We start from the raw sequence: 20,708 nt of genomic DNA, 5'->3' as shown, positions 1-20,708 counted from the left end.
GGGCAGCACGGAACGCATTGCTGTCTGCAAAATTGCGTCAAACAGTAGTGTACTAAATACAGATCGTTTGCTCAAACGCGGTTCGCGGTAAACTGTGAGATCGGAAGTTGATGAAACTCAATGGGGCTTGTTTGCCACTTTTCACACATCAATCCTTGAAAGTATCTGAAAAGCATTGCTCCGTGAACCATCAGTTTTACATTGTACCAATTGCATTAAAACGCTTGTAGAGGTTATATGCTTAATAATGGTTAAGTTGAATATATGGCTGAGGAATGCATGAAAATGGTTCAATCTACTCTCTAAACATGAACTGAACAACACAAATGATTTCATTGACAACTGAATAGCAACAACACTTCAAACATGGCACAACAAAATTACTAAATCAATTAATCTCGATCGGTAGTTTTTCACAAAACGAAAGGGGTCGGACAGGAAGAAAATAAATGAGCTGTTGAACGAATTAAGAAAATTAAACAAATGCACTAGGAGAAAGGAAAGCTAAGTAAAGATGCAAGCATTTAGAAATTCTGTAACGAAAAATTGATTGGGTTTTCCCTTTTTTTGAGATTGTGTTTAGCTTACAAAAGGAAATTTAAAAATTTATTGACGTGAAGATTAGTGAGAAACGAAAGAAGCAGTGAAACGAAATTGATGCGATAAAGCAGACAGACAAATTTAGTTTAAAACACCTATAGACTATGAGTTCATTGAGTTTAGTAATATATGACTGATTAATTGGTGACGAGTAAAGGACTTTAGAAGGGTGAGTAGATACTTAATGTATCGAAAGGCAGATATAGAAATGAAAGAAATAGCAAGTTGAAATGTGGCGACTATGATCGAAGTTTACTGCATATCATGGACAATATCTACTGAAAACCACCGAGTGGTCACTTACTTGCAAATCGAGGCACTCCCGGTCGATGGCTCCCGTGTAAATGAATTTTAAACACTGCTGCATTGCTTGAGGAGTGATTAGCTTACTCACAGCTACTATAGTTTGCGTTTGAGTGTAGCTGTGTTTTCCATTTTCGATCTACAGAAGGGTAAGGCATTATAAATATGTAGATAAACTATTGTAAATTTCAAATCTGAAAGAACTTGCAATAAATGCTTGTCATATGTTTAAAATAACACGCTATTAGCCGTTCTGTTGCTTTGGGTGGTTTTAACATACCTGGAATATCCTAATACTTTGGAAAACTGGATGGTGCAGCTCCCGGTAAAGATCTTTCTTCGGCTCTACCGTTGGCAGCGCTTGATAGCTGGATCGTCGCTTCAGCTGCTCCCACATCCTGTTAGGATTCCGGGCGTTCTGGTCGGCTCGAATCAGACACTCGGTGTCCTCGTTGAAGTCGGCCGTAGTCGATTCGCCAAATGTGGAACTGACCATACTGGACTCGCTGCTGCTGCGGGCACCCATGTCAGAGATGTCCATCGTTAGTAACCTACGGTATTTTAACAGGTAGAACATGTTTAGTATTGCAACTGGCTCAAAGGACTTTCGCGCCCATCAGGCGCCCGGGTGGTCAATGCTAACCTATGAAATGCATTAGAACTACTAGCTAACATAAATCTATGTACGGAAAAACGTATAGTACCGACAATTAATACTAAATCTGTGTAGCACTGTGAATTGAACATGTTTAGCATATCTTTAGTGTGACTACCGGTTATCACCGTTACTTCCGGTGGTGGAGGTTTTGGCGGTCGGAAAGGAGCCTGCAACAAAAGCGCATTTTAAGAGAAACATAAGCATATCGGAAAAGTTACACCATTCTCACTTGTAGCAGAGGTCGCTGCACCCGTTTTAGATTAGTCATCCAGAATCGATGCTCACGCCGCGCTATCAAGGCGGCTCGGATTGCATTTTCAAATACTTCATTCACACCAAAGTAGGTAAACACACTTGTTTCATAGTACGCAACGCCAAGCTCTTTGGCCACTGCCCGAGCTTCATCCGGCATGACCAGATCACTTTTTCTTGCTGCTCGAACAAATGGGCTCCGATCGCCGAAGTAGGACAGATAAGTCTCATCACGGTACATATACCGCAAATCATTCTTGCATCCCACCAGAATCACTGGCGTATCTGGACAGAATTTGCGTATCTCCGGATACCACATGGCGCGACAATGGCGCAGCGACACCGGATTTGCTATGGAAAAGCATAGCAACACCACATCGGATCTGTAAAAGCAAAAAATTACCACAATCGAAAAGTCATTCACTTTACTCTCTTATCAATCTTTTTCTCAGACATATCGATTGCTGTATAAATAGGTATTTTATTTTTCCGATACGAATAATTAAATCAATCTTACCTTCCATAAGCGAACCGTCGGTCCTTGTCATGGTCACCGAAAGTGTCCCATAGTCTGAGCGAGACGTTGACGCCGTCTACAATTTCCCATGATCGCTCCAGCACCTGAAAACCACAAAGGGAGAAGTAATTTGATCCATTATTCATTCGGTACGACAATGGCCGATAAACAACCGGTTGCGGGAGATGAAAATAAGCGCACAGTGGACACTGGAGGCGATGATGCAATCGCTTCCTTATCCGACTAGCAGTGGAAATCGGTGAATGTAGTACTTATTAGTAATTTGCTGAAGCCGCGTAAATTATATTCCTTATAAATTCAAGTTCCCCCCTACAGCTGATGCAGACGTAAAAACAAACACGCGCTAGAAGAATATTCATGGAAAAACATGCCACAATTTGCTTGATCTGCTAGCTTTAATAACAGATACATAATTTATTTTCATTTACCAAAAAGGCTTAATCAAAAGTAATACAGCAGTTAGCAGACTTGAAATCTATTAAATTAAATTTAAAATCTTGCTAAATGGCAATAGAGGGGTTGACTTGTAAGAAAACTTTCCGTATTATTAAGACTTGATAGAATTTAACAGTGTACATTAAACGGTGAGTGGATAGTGGATAAACCTTATTTAGGTATCTACTAATACAAAAATAGCTTTGAACCAATTTGATGTTTTTGTTAAACCTCTTACTTTTTTCTAGCATTTAAGAGAATGAGATAAATTTTTCAATAGAATCAGAAGACAGCCCACAGTTTCTCCAATACTTGTACAAGAAGAAATAAATTAGTAAGCTGTACGAAAACGTATATCCCAGCTAGACACAAAGGAGCAAACTGCACGTACTCTTCTACGATTTCTATGCTGCATCATTGTCTGGAGCTCCGAGTGCTCATCAGCAGAACAGCGTAATCTCGTGACAACCAAACACACTTTGGTCGACGGCAATTGGAAGACAAAAAGAAGATCTCAGTCAACTGCAACGGCAGTCACATGGCGTCGAACTGATCTTAGATACTCGTACCCAGACTGTCACAGCACAGCACAGGTGCCGCACAATCACACACCATGACAGAGCAAAACACCACCATTATCATCCTGGTTGAACACTTCAACATACCACTTGGAAACATGGGAAAAGGAAATACGTCCTAGCCCCCACCGCGCATCATCCAGATCCAGTCAGACCGCCTGACGACGCGCAAATAATGAATGAAATGGCGTAGGTACCAAAGTAAAAACATAAAAATTCGATTGAGTTCTAAAAATAGTCGTATTCCAGGCGCTCTTTCTGTATTCGCCAATAAATAACACCCATGGAGGGGAAGGAAAATCGAGCCACCCACCGATGCATATGCTTTCACTTTGTGTGCGATCCGATAGAGGCAACGAAAAATTCGTTTTTAGGTACACTCGGAATAATCCGGTAATAAATGGCGTCTCTGGGCTGCACCTTGGCTCGAACATTTATTCAATGCCGGTCGATTGTGGCTCTGTAATAAAGCTTTATATAACTTCGATAGAACAGTTATTAATACTGGAAGCTTCTTTTTCATTATATGGTTAGTATTTTCATGCGAAAATATCAAAAATTATGTTTTGTCGGCCCAGTTAGCTTCGGGGTACGATGCTGACCTAACAAGCCGGTCGTCGTATGTTCGAATCTCGGCTGGGAGGTGCTGCTATAGAGTCAGTAGGATCGTTGCACTAGCCCCGTAATTGTCATGTACTCTAATTGCCGACTACGAAGTCTGTCGATAAAAGAAGGGTCAAGAAGGGTTCTCAACAGGACGTTTATACCCATGGCTTTGCTTTTTTCGTTTTGGTTTTTGCATTGACTAAATTATTATTCAGATATTTGAATATCATTTATATCTCAGAAACAATTAGTTAGTACAAAATATATACTATAAAATAATAGACCCCAAGTAACAAAATATATTTTATTAGGTTCTAATTGGAGTTTTTACAATCAACTAGCAGAGTGCCCGATCTTACTCGGAGCCCCTTTGTCTCTCAGTCACTTGCACATCTGTTATTGTAACGGAACTTCTCATAATGCAAGAAATAAACCTCATTTTTTCCATTTCAACGACTCTACTCCTCTTGTCAGTTCCCCCTGTTGTCCCCCAGTCACTTGTAAATCTGTCTTCTTTTCGGAAAGCGAGACAGTCTTTTTTTGTTTTCGGAACCTCGCTTGTCATTGGCACTCTATCCACGTGCTGTTTAGATCCATACCGTGTCTCTCAGCCATTTGTACATCTCTTTTTCCTCATAAGAACGTCCTACTCATGTTAGGAACCACCTCTTCTTTTAGCAATCATACACTGTTCTGATTTCTTTATGACAAGGACCTTGCATACCAAGGTTTATAAAGAATAGCCCAAGCGTTCCGGAGTATGGCAGTTGGCAGTACATACAAACATAGATTAACTTTTATATGGTTGGACTTAATACCGACCAGGCGACCATATATGAGTCAAATGACTAAGAAAAAGTTCAAACGCGGAATGGACATCACGAATTTGAACAAAATTTTGCTAGATTGCTCGTTTTAGGTCAGAAAATAAAAATCTTACATCAAAAGGGTGCAAAATATATTGCAGTGTAATGTTGGTCCCTGTTGAGAAAATTTTTATTATGTACAGTATAACTGCTTCCACGAGACTACAAAGGTTTTTTTTTGCATTGCATAGAGATTCATTACTTCTTTACTTCATTGGAAAAAGTAATTTTGCTCTTGGTTTTACATAAAAAATTAGAGGTTGCTTGCTTCAAAACGCTGTATCTCGGGATCGGCACAGAATACCTGATGGCAATGGGTGGTTCTAATGTGAAAAAGATGGGAAACACGATGGGATTATAAGTTCTCCGATCAAATTGTATTGTACCCATCGAAAAGTATAAATTTAATTTTCTAGTCTAATTAAAGAATATTTGGCACCACTGCCGCTAAAAAATAGCATCTTTTTCGAATTCCACATGCAATTTTATTGAAAATGTGTCGTTCTAAACCTAATATTTCCGGAGATAAAAAAAATTACGGGTGTTTTCTTTCAAAGTGGAGACACTCCCATCAATCGAGGGGAGGTCCAACGGGCGTCAAATTTGATTTTCAATTTCTGACCTAAGACAAACAATCTGTTTCTCAGATTTGACACTGTAAGTAATATCCAAGGGGCTGGTACCGAATGGCCGAAACACAAATGGCCGAATCACGAATGGCCGAAATCCAAATGGCCGAATTCCAACAACAGTCACAGAAGGCCGAATCACGAAAGGCCGAATCGCGAAAGGCCGAATCACGAAAGACCGAATCACGAAAGGCCGAATTTTCCCGGAATGCCTAAATCAACAACATTTTTATTGCTCATTTTGTGAGACCTTACACATTTTGAATTAATTTTTTCATCTATTTCTCTCCACGAATTTGAAACATCCCCCTGAAAACCCTTTAAAATTTTCCCCTCTATTGCCTTTTGTTCCACTCGCAGCTCTGTAGTGATGATCCGCGTCATTGATAGGTGAAGGAAAAAAGCTTTTCGTAACATTCTGTGCCTTAGTTTCAGAAGAACAAGAATTACTCTGCGTCTTATTTTTTATTTTGCTAGATATAGTATATATTGATAGTTGTTTCTTTCTCTAAGCGCGAATGATTTACGTTTATTATAGGGTGCGAGGTCTATTGATCGTGTCAGTAGCAATTATTTCCTAGATGATTCAGGGCGAGTGTGCGCCGGTGACCCGCTGTCGGAAGCGCCGGCCACTGCGGTGGGGGCAGCCCCCCCCTCAGAAACCACTACTATTCAGGTGCAACCTAGGAAAATGTCCTAGGTTTACTGACTAGTACGCTAACTGTCTAGTTGGTAGGTAGTAGACTAGTATGTTTACTGACTAGTATCCCTTAGTTATCCCTTAGTTAAGTCCGAACGAGCGACAGCGAGTAAGGACAGCATATACCCAAAATTTGTGCAGGTACCGTGGTTATTTTTGGCCGAATATGACGTTCAGCCTTTTGTGATTCGGCCGTTCGTGATTCGGTCTTTAGCTATATTATGCCATTTGTTATTTCGGCCATTTGCGTTTCGGCCATTCGTGATTCGGCCATTTGTGATTCGGCCATTCGTAGGTAACCCTATCCAAGTGCTGATCAATATGGCGTCACCTCCCAGCGCAAATACATATTGGAAGCTGTGGACCAACGGGTTCAAACGAATGTTTCAAGCATCCTTCGACAAGATAAACCACACCATCACAATTGCAAAACTTTTTGCAATGGTTTCACTAAAATCTCATCGGTTGACAGTTGGTGGTTGCCGTTGGAGATTATCGGTCCAATAACTATCTAGCCGCGAAAGGTATACCTCAAGGAAGCCACCAAGGACCTCTGATTTTTCTGCTCTACTCCAACGACGGCAACTTAGAGGGGGGTGGAGCCATAAGGATACAGTACCTGCCTTGACAAGCGAATGGTTGTGTTGTCGGTTCAAATCTTAGTAGAATCAGGAATCGAGGACATTGTTTATTGTGGATAGCCTACAAGATAGAAAGATCACCCTCGCGCTATTGGGACAGATTAACAACCAGTAGCGCTGCAGACTAATCCAACGTTGAGATTACCACCTCGCTGCACTAATTACAGCATCAACTTGGTATGTAGTCCAAGTCTTTCGTGCAGAGAGCAAAGTACCGGGAGGAACTGCATACGTACAAAGTGCAGAAGGCTGCAAATTGTGACGAATAGCAAAATATGGTGGGAGAGTCATGGGCTCAGAAACTGTACACCCGTCCCAGATGCTGACGAAGACTCATTATCTCATCATGGATGATGAGACTTACGTCAAGGCGGACTTCCGGCAGCTTCCGTGGCTACTGTGGTCACCGCCCGGCACAAGTTTGATGTTCCGAAGCAAGTAAGGACACAAAGACTTTTAAAGTTTGCCAAGAAATACATGATTTGGCAAGCGATCTGCTCATGTGGCAAACGGAGCGCGCCGTTCGTGACTACCGGGACTGTAAATGGGTAGATCTACTTCAAGGAGTGTCTACAAAAGCGTCTGCTTCCTCTGTTGAAGTCACACGAGGGCCCTGCGATCTTCTGGCGGGGTCTAGCTTCATGTCACTATTCAAAGGATGTGCTGAAGTAGTACATTACGGACGCATCCCAAGCAAGTGAAATCTGAAAAATTGTTGGTGCAAAAACTATGACTAATTCTTCCTTTTCCACGTGTAGGCTCATCACTGCGACCAGTACGTTGATCTATTGTGATATCGCCCGGTTTGCTGTATAACCGGCATTGCATTTCGTTTTTCTACAATTGCTAGTAAGTGAACGCTTATCAAGTTTATGCGTGCTTGCGAGTAATGGGGGTTTACTTGTGAGTACACTTAACTATAAGAGCGACTTTTGCACTGCCAATTGGCTTTATCGGGGTAATATAGAATTCAGTATGAAGGAAGGGTAATGAGGGGCCTGAGAATAAACCCATACTAGTCGCTTGACATTAAGTGGCCTGATTCTACCTAAGATTCGAACCCACGACCACTCGCTTGTGACTCGGGAACCTTGCTGCTACGGAGCTTCGCAACAATGACTATGACGCAAGACCAAAGATTGATATCGAAAAAAGCGACCGTAAATGCACGGTCAAAAGTACGAGATCACATACAGATGACTTCAGACATTTATTAGGATTTTTCAGAATAATCGTTTAGTTATTTAGCACCGAAGGGTCCGAAATTTTATAAATTTCTATACACAGATATAGTTTACAGACGTATGAACGAAAGCAATTCTTTAAATTTCATGCAATCCTGGGACCCTTCGGGCTAAACCTGTGTGATGTTATTGAATAATCCCCTGATATGACACCACTCAATGAGTCATAATTGATAGTACACAGGCGTATTGTAGTAATTGTGTGGAAAAGCAAAAAATATGTGTTTTGAAAAATGTCGCATGTTTTAAAGATATTACATTACTGTGTATCTTTTTGTTTGAATTTACATTAATTTTTTTTATTTTAATTACCCGAGCAGGAGAAAATGGGTGGAAAATACCTGATGCAGATATTTTTTGGTGGCGAATAACTGCATGTCTGAATTTGGTATTGACGAGCTAATAGCTAAAAATGTTCTACAAACACTTAAATAATTGGTTTTGTTATTAAAGTATCTAAATAATATCAAATGTTCTTGCTACACGGGACATCAATGAGGCAGTTACAAGTCATACTTTGTAGCTTCATAGCTGATTCTGTAATTCTTTTGGTATAGTATAAAAATGTAAAAAAAACCTTATTAATAGCATATTGAGGTATTATATTTCATCGAGATATGCACGAGTTATCTATACCTATAAAGAAGGATTTCTGTCTGTCTGTCTGTCTGTCTGTCTGTCTGTCTGTCTGTCTGTCTGTCTGTCCGTATGTTCCTTATAGAATCGAAAACTACTGAACCAATCGACATGAAAATATGCATGTAGAGGTTTTTTGGGGCCAGGAAAGGTTTTAGTGATGGTTAGAAACCCCTCCCCCCACTAAGAGGGGGGGCTCCCATACAAATGAAACACAAATTTCTGCATAACTCGACAACTAATCAAGCAAATACAACAAAATTTGGCATGTGGGTGTTTTCGGTGACAAGAATTTATTCTATGGTAAATTGAGACCCCTCCCCTCTTTATAAGGGGAATTATAACTCCTCTCCTCTTTAAAAGGGGGGGCTTCCATACAAATTTCCTCATAACTCGAGAACTAATCAAGCAACTGGAACCAAATTTGGCATGCGAAGGTTTTCGAGGGCAAGAATATTTTCTATAGTAAATTAGGACCCCTCCCCACTTTAAGAGGGGGGGCTCCTGTACCAAAGAAACACAATTTTCCTCATAACTCGAGAAGTAATTAAGCAAATGGAACCAAATTTGGCATTTGGGTGTTTTCGGAGACAAAAATTTTTTCTATGATGAATTGGGACCCCTCCCCGTTTTAGGAGGGGGGGATCCTATACACATGAAATGCAAATTTCCTCATAACTCGAGAATTAATCAAGCAAATGGAACCAAATTTGGCATGTGAAAGTTTTCTAGGGCATGAATATTTTCTATGGTGAATTAGAACCCCTCCCCACTTTAAGAGGAGGGGCTCCCATACAAACTAAATACAAATTTCCTCATAACTCGAGAACTAATCAAGCAAATGGAACAAAATTTGGCACGTGGGTGTTTTTGGAGACAAATTTTTTTTCTATGATGAATTGGGACCCCTCCCTTCTTTAGGAAGGGGGGCGCCTATACAAATGAAATGCAAATTTCCTCATAACTCGAGAATTAATCAAGCAAATGGAACCAAATTTGGCATGTGAAAGTTTTCTAGGGCATGAATATTTTCTATGGTGAATTAGAACCCCTCCCCAGTTTAAGAGGGGGGGGGGGCTCCTATACAAACGAAATACAAATTTCCTCATAACTCGAGAACTAATCAAGCAAATGGAACCAAATTTGACACGTGGGTGTTTTTGGAGACAAAAATTTTTTCTATGATGAACTGGGACCCCTCTTCACTTTAAGAGGGGGGGCTCCAATACAAATGAAATACAAATTTACTCATTACTCGAGTTAATCAAGCAAATGAAACCAAATTTGGCATGTGAAAGTTTTCGAGGGCAAGAATATTTTCTATGGTGAATTAGGACCCCTCCCAAATTTAAGAGGGGGGCTCCTATTCAAACGAAATACAAATTTCCTCATAACTCGAGAACTAATCAAGCAAATGGAACCAAATTTGGCACGTGGGTGTTTTTGGAGACAAACATTTTTCCTATGATGAATTGGGTCCCCTACCCACTTTAGGAGGGGGGGGGGCTCCTATACAAATGAAATTCAAATTTCCTCATAACTCGAGAACTAATCAAGCAAATGGAACCAAATTTGGCATGTGGAGGTTTCTGGAGGCAAAAATATTTTCTATGGTGAATTAGGACCCCTCCCAACTTTAAGAGGGGGTGCTTCTACACAAATGAAATACAAATTTCCTCATAATTCGAGAACTAATCAAGCAAATGCAGCCATATTTGGCATGTGGCTGTTTTTGGAGGCAACCATTTTTTCTATGATGAATTGGGACCCCTTACCTTTTGAAGAGGGGGGGGGGGGGCTCTCATACAAACGAAATACAAATTTCCTCATAACTCTAGAACTAATCAAGCAAATGGAACCAAATTTATCATGTGGGTGTTTTTGTAGGCAAGAATATTTTTTATGGTATATTTTCTATGGGTTTCCCCACTTTAAGGGGGGGGGGGGCTCCTATACAAATGAAAAACAAATTTCCTCATAACTCGAGAACTAATCAAGCAAATGGAACCAAATTTGGCATGTGGGAGATTTTGGAGTCTTGAATTTATTTTACGATAGTTAGAGACCTCTCACCCCTGTGGTAGGGGGATATGGACTCTCATACAAATAAAACAGAAATTTTTGCGAAACTCAAAAACTAATCGAACTCGAGAAACTCGAGACTCTTCCATAAAACATTAGTCAATACAAGACCACAAAAACTATCTATAGTAACACTAGATCATTCAGGACGAGACGGTCGCGAGTGTTGCCGGTGACCCGCCGTCGGAAGCGCCGCCCACTGGGGGGCTTGCAAAACTCGAGATTGTGACAAAGATCATCCGAGATTCATGATTTATGTACAACACAGGTTAATTTGTGGCAATACGAAGTTTGTCGGGTCAGCTAGTCCTTTATAAAAATGCGATAACTAATAAATATCAAATTTAGATATGATAACTGAATTTGATATTCATTTGGTATGGATGAGGTATTGGCTCCTGCTTAGGTATGTTTTTAACAGTTAAATTTTTTTTCAAGAAGGTTTTACATTTTAACTAAATTTGTAAGTTGATTACCAAAACTTATCTAGCCCAAACTAACACAAAGTGTAGAAAAATCTAAGCAAGTAAGCACGCTCTTGAATAAACTATTTCACTGCTTTTCCATACGAGAATGGTAAAGGTTTGATTAACGTATTAATACTAAGTGTTTTAAGTATTAATGACATCGACGGCTTTTGCTGATGCCAAACAAAGAACAATCGAGCTAGCCAATAAAACCCCACTCTTTTGAGCCGCACCGGCATTCATTCCGTTCGCAATGAACGAGCTAGAAGCGGAGCAACAATTCTCAGCAGTCTGACGTCACACGGGCTTGCCTCCGAACAACAGTGCACAAATGAAACGCAAAAATGTAAGTATAGCTATGAGTTAATGAAACTGTGATGAAGAATAAAAATCCAAACGTTTCAACCATTCGAAGCGTGCTCTGAATTCGGCACAGAAGGTTGCGTGCGTTAAGGAAATCGCTGCATTTCCGGATGCGTATAAATGCAGTATAAGTGTACTTACATCCTTATATATCCGATATTGGTCAATGGCCCACACGGTTGGCACATGCGTGTTGAGTAACTGCGAAAGTGATACATGTTTATTGCAGGCCCGTGCACAGATCAGACGTGTTTTGCCGACAGCAGTGTCGCCTACGAGGACACATTTTACCAATTCCTGGTGTGGCTGCTCGTTATCCATACTTCCATTCGTGTAGCTATGTGTCGCAGTAACGGTTGTCCTAGCCTAGCCTAGTCTAGCCTAGCCTATCCTCGTTCGTGCTGAATAAGCGCTTCGACCTAAAGTGATTCACGATGCTGTGAGGGATCGACGATTCTGCAATGGATGAAAATCAAAACGATTGATGATTAGTTTTTAATGAATGTAACATGATTTTTGGAATAGTAGAACTTTTTCAAATAATATATTTGCTACTGAAACTTTAGAATTATTCAAAGCGAATTTTTTTACAAAAAAAATCTTTGTTTTGAGTTAAATATTGTTCATAATTATGTTCAAAATTAATTAATGTTCAAAATAATTTTCACGAATTATCACAATTTTTTAAATAATCCAATACTCACGAAAACATTACACATGCTTCGTTCCAGAACAGAGAATTCGGCGGACATACTGAAAATATCCTTGCTTCGCATATTGCCTAATACTGAAAAAGCATACCGGATTAATCAGTACATATATACCGAACAGCGTTCGCACAAATATCCAAACCACAACAAGCAATTTAGGATTTCGGCGTAGTTGGCATTTCTAAAAATAGATCCGCGAGAGTACCGGCTACTGTATCGGTCTCTTTTGAACAGATTCCAGCGTTTCTGGACAATATAATGAATACATTTCACGTAGGGACAAAAGATATAAAATGAACCCCCAAGGTCTAACCTACAAATGACCTGTATTATGAATTTGTGTTCGGATATAACCAACCATGCATATCACTTTTCACGTATTCGGTAAAAATTGTGATACGTTATCTTCGGCTGTATTCATCGCAGTATAATTTACACCATTTCCCCCCCGTACGCAACGTGAAACGTTGGCAACAGATTTCGGTCAGCGACGCCTCTTTGATTGTTGTCGACCGCTCCCGGTTGATGATTTCTAAATTGGGCAAATGATTGTTTACCGCTGTGCTACGGTGTAATTTAACTCGCAAATGGAAGCATAAAGCAGAGACCTTTTCTGATTGGATTCGCGTAAATTTGTTGAGAAATTTTGTCACAAAAGGGCAGTTGTGTACATTATGTGATCATAACAAGACTGTTGTGGTAATTTAAATATATTTATTTTCATAATTTAGATGAGCCTTGGTTTAGAATAGCCAAAACAGAAAATTGAGTGCTGCCAGACAGTAAATTGACTAGTCAAAACAGTAAAGTTAGCTTTGCCCAGTTGCAGCTTGTTTACTTCCCAATACAGGCGAAGGACATCGACTGGAACCAATTTTGGTCGCGAATAACACCTCTCAGTTTTATTTACTCTGCCTAAGATCCATTGAAAAATACCATTACTTAATACGGCGTTCTCTTTCGGTAAATATTAGGCCGTATGAATAAAAGAGTTAGAGCAAACTCTCCCATAAAATTTACACAGGAAAAGCAAAGCAAACTGTTTTATGCATACGGCCTATTGTCCTTCCAGTTAAAAAAAACATTACGTCTCATGACAACTAAAGCATTACTCTTGAATTGAATACACATTAATAGTACTCATTTCTTACTATCTTCACGAAGGCGAATAAAAATCTAATAAATAGTCACTTCAATACAACAGTGCAATCAATTCAATACAACTTTTTTTTTATTTTTTTATTTTTTTTTTGTTTATTGAAATTTCAAAACTTTATGCATGCATTATGCATTAACATCATGTAAGAAAATTTCAAACTTTGTGAGGTAATTAAAAATCATTACCAAACCAAAGCAAAACCCTTTGTTCATGATGATCAGTAGTGTTTATCAGTACCACCATCTCCTCCTCCCCTAGCAACATTTGCTGTATCAATTACTTGTGTCATTGAACTTGGTGCTATGTTACTCGTCTTCATTGGCAAGTCAACTTCAACCTGGTCGAGCCATCTGGCACATTGGACCCCTCTATTCCTGGTGCCGGTGGGGTTCTTGAAAATAACAAGTTTTACTACACGGTCATCCGGCATTCTTGCGACGAAACCGACCCACCGCACCGTAGCCTCCCGACTTTTGCCAGATGTACGATGGAAATAGTAAATAGTAGTGATGATCCTTTGAACCACAGCAGACTGGACAAAAGAGAGACTCCACAACTTCCTTATTAAACTTGCAACGTACTTCAAACTCTACTAATACTGGCTGGTTGAGTAATTTTTAGACGCAAATGGTTCTCCTTTCTTCGTTTACGTTTGATCTAACTTGTTTACTAACCGGAAACTTTGAAGGTCAAGACAAAAACACGAGATTGGCCTACTCCATTTTTTGAATGACGTAGATTGCCTTCGTCGTTCCAAAGTTGCTAGTAATAATATCAACCCAAAAAACAATCTAAGATTAATTATACTCTTCAAATTGTTTTTAATCCAGATTGTTTTTAGTTTAAAAAACTCTCAATAAAACTTTTTTTTTGTTAGATTATAGTCACTTTAACACTTTTAGGTTCGTGATTTCGTGGGGTTGGGATTTGAACCCGGGTTCTTGGCGTGAGAGGGGTGAATGCTAACCAATACACCGAACCGAGACTGACCCCTTCAATTAAACTTAGAAAGCTCACAATCTTCTAGAAAAAACATTCAAGTTGCTTCCTGTGACATGAAAACCGATTGGCAAGAACTTTTGTGGACTCAAAAATAAGCAAAAACAAAATAAGTAAATCAACTTTTTTAAGACTTGACCCCACTTTATCGACAAATTTCGCAGCCGACTATTGAAGTACAGGACAATTAAGGGGCTAGTGCAACGATCCTAGTGATTCTATCTAGCAGCGAGTTCAAAATGCTCAATATGCTGGATGCGTAATTATCCTGTACTCTAATAGCCGGCTGTGAAGTCCGTCGATAAAGAAGGGTCAAGTCTTAGAAAGATGTTTAAGCCCAAGGCTTTGCTTTTTTGCTGGATGGCAAGATGGCAATATAGCCTAGCATAAAAAATATTTTCGGTGTTGAACTCTAGTAACGGGTGGCAAATAAAATTTTGGATTTTTATTTTTGAGGCCCCTATGCACAACAACAAACGACCTCAGAGAGAAATGAGAGTATGTATGAGGTAGCTCTCTCGCTCTCCTCTTTTTATCAGTGTTATTGTTTTGTTGATACTTGCCAAGTTTAAGTCAAAATGGCATCAAAACAAGAAGCATTTCGCGAGCTGGTTGTATACTTCTATAAATTGCACAAAGATCTCGACAAAAAGTATACGTTACAACATTCTAAAAACGAAAATGTTGCGGCTTCGACTATTTGCTATATCCTAAGATCCCCAACAACTACACGCATGCAAGATAGTAGAAGACCAGCCAACAAGGACTCCGTGAGCCAACGGGATGCCTCAAAAAAGTTCAATTGTTTCCACCAGTACATCTGCAAAACATTGAAAAGAGTCGGAATAAAGAGGATGAGAGCCCCGAAATACACTGAGGGACAAATTCGACACTGAAATCCCAATGCCGCAGGTTGATAAAAAATTATTCTAGAAAACGCTTTCTTTTGGACGCTGAACGTTGCCTCCCTCTTTCGAAGACGCACATTAAAATACAAGTTTTAACAGAAAGCTGTACATTAACATTTCCGAGAGAGGTATTTCTAAGCAATAGTTCAAGCCCTCTGGTATCAATCAAGAAGTGTTCCAGAACGAATTTTTGAAAAAAATTTTGATCTCGTTTCTATAAAAACATTATGCAGATGGACAATACGTGTTTTGGCCGGATAAAGCTACATTGCATTACGCCAAAAAACACAATCGTTCCTGAGTACCCATTCGATCCCGTTTGTACCCGAAAACTACAGCGCGACAAATCTGCCTCAGTGTCGCCCAATCAAAGATATCTTCGGAATTTTGAGCTCCTTGGTGTGCAAAAATAACTGGAGAGCAACGATTTGTAGATAGTTCATTGGTAGAATCAAGAGATGCATTCGCAAAGTTAACATGACGGCCGTACAACGCTCCTGGTCCGACATCAAACGGAAGCTTCGCCGAACAGGCGATAACGGACCGTTTCCATATGTTCACTTTTTTTCAACAATGGACAATGTATCTTTAATTCCCGTAAAATAGATCTCCTTCAAAGAGCTTTGTCTTTTTTGACAGCTTGAGCAATAAATTCCAAAGTTTTAGTAGCCACCCGTTATTCTTCATTATAGCAACAATAAATCTGTTTGTTCAAGCACTAAAAAACTAACAGAATTATTGCGAATTAAATCATGGCAAGCAACCGCAATAAAATCAATTATGTATTGGTACGCCATTATATTGCTACGCCTTCTCAAAGAATCACTTAAAGTAATATTATAAGAGACGTGGCGCAGCGAACTAGTTTTATTGTGATAATATAAGCAACCACAATAAACTTACTTTATGAACAGTTTATGAACGTATGAACGTATGAACGTATTTTTAAACTCGTATCATGTTGGTATTGCGTAATATCATAATAAAACCAGAGGAAATGATTAATATCACAATAAAACCATTATAAAAACGGCAAGCGGCTTCAGAATAGTAACATGGAAAAGGAAAAGTTCAGCCCCTAGTTCCGCCAATGTAAAAAGGTTGTCCAAATCGCGACTAAAAACAAAACAAGACGACCAAAACGAGCACGGTTTTCCGGACAAACTGACGTGGCTGATCAAAGCTATGAGTAAGAAGATTCAACGACGCATTCAATCTGGAAATCGAGCCTGCTTTTCCCTCCGCAAGACGCTTCGATCAAGGAGCATGTGCCACCACACAAAGCTGACGATGTACAAAACGCTAATCAGACCCGTAGTCCTCTACGAACTTGAGGTAACTTTGCTTACGAAAGACTTACGTGCACTCGCCGTATTTGAACGAAAGGTGTTGCGTACTATTTTTGGCGGAGTACAAACGGAAAGCGGAGAGTGGCGGAGCCGTATGGATCACGAGCTACAGGCGCTGCTTGGAGAGGTTCCCATGTTTCACCTGGCGAAATTTGGGAGACTAGGGTGGGTCGGCCACGTCGCAAGAATGCCGAACGACTGTACAGTGAAATCGGTTCTCTTCAAGAATCCCACTGGTACCAAGAATATAGGGGCCCAACGTGCTAGATGGCTCGACCGGGTTGAAGCCGACATACGTTCGTCGAGACGCGCAACGAATTGGCGAAGAGTAGCCCAGGACCGAATACAATTGAGAGGAAATCTTGATACGGCATGAGCCACCTCGGCTGTCGGCTGGTAAAGTGTAAGTGTAACTAACCAAAACACAATCCCGGAAGCTGTCACGACGATGCTGACGAAGTTCAAATACGTTGTAATGGACGAAGGAACCAACGGCAAAATCACACTTAAAATAGTTTTCTGTGCAGAAGTTTCTAGAACCGGAAGACAACCAGAAGCGTTGGCAGGCATTTTCAACCATATAATACTGTCAAAGCTTGCTAAGAAACAACTGATTTGGCAGATCATCTGTACCTGTGACTTGAAAAGCGATATTTTTATTGCAACCGGAACTATAAAACGCTGACGGAGTTTTTTTGCGCTCAATTAAACTTGATTAAAGAAAATTTAATTACATTATATGCATTCTTGTTCGACCAAACTTTGATCGTAGCCTAGAATGCTTTTTGATTTAAACACTGCACAAAGTCACAGAAAGTAAAAGCTAAACAATATATTTTACATTTTATTTACATGGGTAAAAGTAACAAAAGTAATTACAGTCTTGAGCCAACCTCCTACTGATCAAAACTATCATGATAATAATGAGTAAAATTACGAAAGCTGAAACACGTGCGATACTAAAACAAACCCTAACACCAATTTTTATTGCGATCAGTCCAGTAGTTTGCTGTCGTATGTCACTGCTCTAAACAAACAAACCTAATGATACTGATCGCGAAGATTTTAAATATATCGTACGTGATTTAACGTAGCTAAAGCGCTTACAATGAGTGGATAAATACAGGTTTTCAGTATAATATTGTATAAAATGATGGAACCTCTTATTGGTCGCATGTGATTTTTTTTCATGGTAACAGTAGCAGGTGTAGTTTATTGGCTAAACTAACGAATTAACGACTAACTGGAGTGTGTATCTGTATATAAACGAAGAGGATCTGCTTGATGACGACATCAAGAATGACGCTCGTCGGAAGTATGGGCTTGTTTAATCCTAGTCTGTTTATAATATAATTAGCCACCGAACGATGATTGTTTCCATTTTCTTCGGTATTTCATAATTAAGCGTTTACTGTATATCAGCCCACGACACACCCGAAAAAAAAGCGTGGAGCTAAAAATAGCCGGTAAAATGTAAAACGCCATTTGTTTATCAAAACAGCAAACGCGACCAAAAACCACGCCGAATTATCTCACGCTGTTGTTTTGATGTCTTTTCGAACAAAACCAGTAATTTGCACTTATTACCGGTTAGAATTGGTAAGGGTGAACGCAAAAGACTTTTTGAACCGACCCGATGCTCACCAAGTATGATGCGTCCACTTCGAAAGTACAACACATGGAAAAATATGGAATTTGTTTTCGCAACTCCTCCGTCCGGTATGCAGTTTGTCGAAAAGTCCAAGAAACAAGGCTAAAAATTGTCAATTTGTTTGATGCTCGAAATCGGTCCCGAAATAGTTGAAAAACGCATTTAGGTTGGGTAAATAAAAAAATATTCAGATGGAGAGGGGTTAATAACAACTCGCAAGATGTAAACACAAACGTAAACTCCCCGTGAAACCGCTGTTCATCATTCGACGCTTACCACCCGGCAAGTAGCCGGTTTTATCGCCTATGGTCGAACGGTTGTCGCCATCCGCGTCGACGCCGTCGTGCTTATTTATATGTATGTGCCGGTAGAGTAGCGACAATATTATTAGTGTCGATCGCTGCTAGAACCGGCCGCTGGACCGCGCATATATGCCACGATAACGCTGATTGATGATTACGACTCTGTTATTGTTGACATATACCCCCATTGTATCACGTCTCTATACGGCGGAATCACTACCAAGATCGTTCTTCTACCCGTTCGCGCTGGTCGCAGTTTTCAGCTGAGTTTGATGGAGACTGACGGGAGCTTCCTGACATTATTATTGTGAACTCGCTGTGCGCTTACGCGAGCTGGCCGTGCTCGCTTCGCTTTGTTACATTTATACGTTCATCGTGGTGTGTAATCCCACGCCAACGTGGTATCATGTGCGGTGAAAAGTTGATTGAAATCAATAAAAACATCATTGACACGCAACAAGACATGTGGGCACCGTTACTTTTCCGGTTAACATAGGTCAGTTATCGGAGGTTTTAATCCAAACAGTTATGTTAACAATTGTTGTACGTTACGTTAACAAATGCGACAACCAATTAACAATGAAATATAAGCCATTGAATACCGTATAAATTTTTGGACAATCATTACGACTGGAAAACATGTCATTTGTCAACCATGTCCATCCCACTCGACCAAAAATATTGACTATGTGCAATGTGCTGGACGATAGACATGACAGTCTGTAACAGGACAGTATGGAAGGCAATATATACCGTTATGATCATATTGTATCTGGAAGAACACACTCTGGCTTATTATTAGAGACTTGTAGATTTTAATTCCAACTGCAGTTGGCTTTGATTACTTCTTATCCAATGATTGCTTACTTTTCTAGGAAAAAAAACAAACCCATTATTATATTTTGTTGTGTATTACGTAGATTTACCAAGCAACATCACAAAGTTTTACTTTAACTAAATCGGTTTGAACGTCACAGCCAATAAAAAAATGCATTTTAAAATTTATTTTAACTCAATCTAATTCACTTCGTAAAGTATTATTTTGAAAATTACTTTCAATTTTTTATATTCGCATATTTCTTATTTTAAACAGGTGCAAAATCGTCCCCGCAAAAGGATTGAATTACATTTGTACCTGATTAGCTATCTGAATACGTCAGCGTCTCAAGCAAACGTATTGTGTAGTTATATTGCTGTTTACATTTCAAAACTCTTTAAAAGTGCGTACCTACTTCCTGATAAAAGTGAGGTTTCACGTTAAATTGTTTCGGTGTCTTCGGTGTACTTTATGCTTGGATTATAACGAAACAGTGTGCCGAAGACACCGACACGAGCACGATGCACACCCTGTATACAATCTACTTACTTGTATGCAATCGTTACTTTTTCTTATTTCTTGATAATTTGCGATATGTTTACACTAGACTAAATACACTAAATAGGGGAGTGTCGTCGTGGTTGGGCCACGTTTTGCAATTAGCTCATAACTTTCGTTTCAAAAAGAATTTTGGAAATCTAAATACATCGCTGTTAAGGTCTAAGAATAAGGTATATTTCCGGAAAGCTTTGAACTGATTGCTTTAAAAATAAAAAAGTTATAGGCATTTATGTGAAGACAAAAAACGTTGTCATAGTCGAGCCATGTTGTACAGGTTGGGCCACCGCAGAAAATCGAAGACATACGTATTGAAATTCTATATAGAGACATGAAAAGAATGAATTTCGTAAAAAACGGTTCATATAGGGACAAATACCCTATTTTGAATTGCATTTTTGCAAAATTTTGGCGATCTTGTAAAATCAATATTGCTACAATCGCCTTTTCCGAAGTGTACAACTACAATGAAAAAACAACAAAAATCTAAGTTTTTATCGTATTCATTTTGCTTTATTTCATTACATTTTACGTGACTGACATTCTCTAGCGATTATTGCGCTTCTGTGCCTAAAATTATGGTGGCCCAACCATGACTACTCAAGTGGCCCGACCTTTACAAATAACGCTTTTCTAGTATTTCACCTTAGCCTCCCC

The 20,708-nt window shown here is 39.6% G+C and overlaps 1 protein-coding gene across 5 annotated transcripts in view; it reads right to left on the bottom strand.

Annotated features, from left to right (window-relative positions):
* The window catches only part of LOC128738729 (rho-related BTB domain-containing protein 1), an 84,898-nt gene that overhangs the window by 15,597 nt on the left and 48,593 nt on the right, over window positions 1-20,708 (bottom strand). For all 5 annotated transcript variants that reach the window (XM_053834063.1, XM_053834061.1, XM_053834065.1 and 2 more), the window contains exons 2-7: window positions 11,740-12,054; window positions 2,331-2,434; window positions 1,791-2,196; window positions 1,547-1,728; window positions 1,184-1,454; window positions 905-1,042 (exon numbers count right to left, since the gene is read on the bottom strand). In XM_053834063.1, coding sequence (XP_053690038.1) covers window positions 905-1,042; window positions 1,184-1,454; window positions 1,547-1,728; window positions 1,791-2,196; window positions 2,331-2,434; window positions 11,740-11,919 — 1,281 coding nt within the window. In that variant the 5' untranslated portion in view covers window positions 11,920-12,054. The remainder of the gene's footprint in view (window positions 1-904; window positions 1,043-1,183; window positions 1,455-1,546; window positions 1,729-1,790; window positions 2,197-2,330; window positions 2,435-11,739; window positions 12,055-20,708) is intronic.

This window comes from Sabethes cyaneus, chromosome 2 (assembly GCF_943734655.1).
Source record: "Sabethes cyaneus chromosome 2, idSabCyanKW18_F2, whole genome shotgun sequence".
Lineage (NCBI taxonomy): Eukaryota > Metazoa > Arthropoda > Insecta > Diptera > Culicidae > Sabethes > Sabethes cyaneus.
This window is presented reverse-complemented; position numbering and strand designations above follow the sequence as displayed.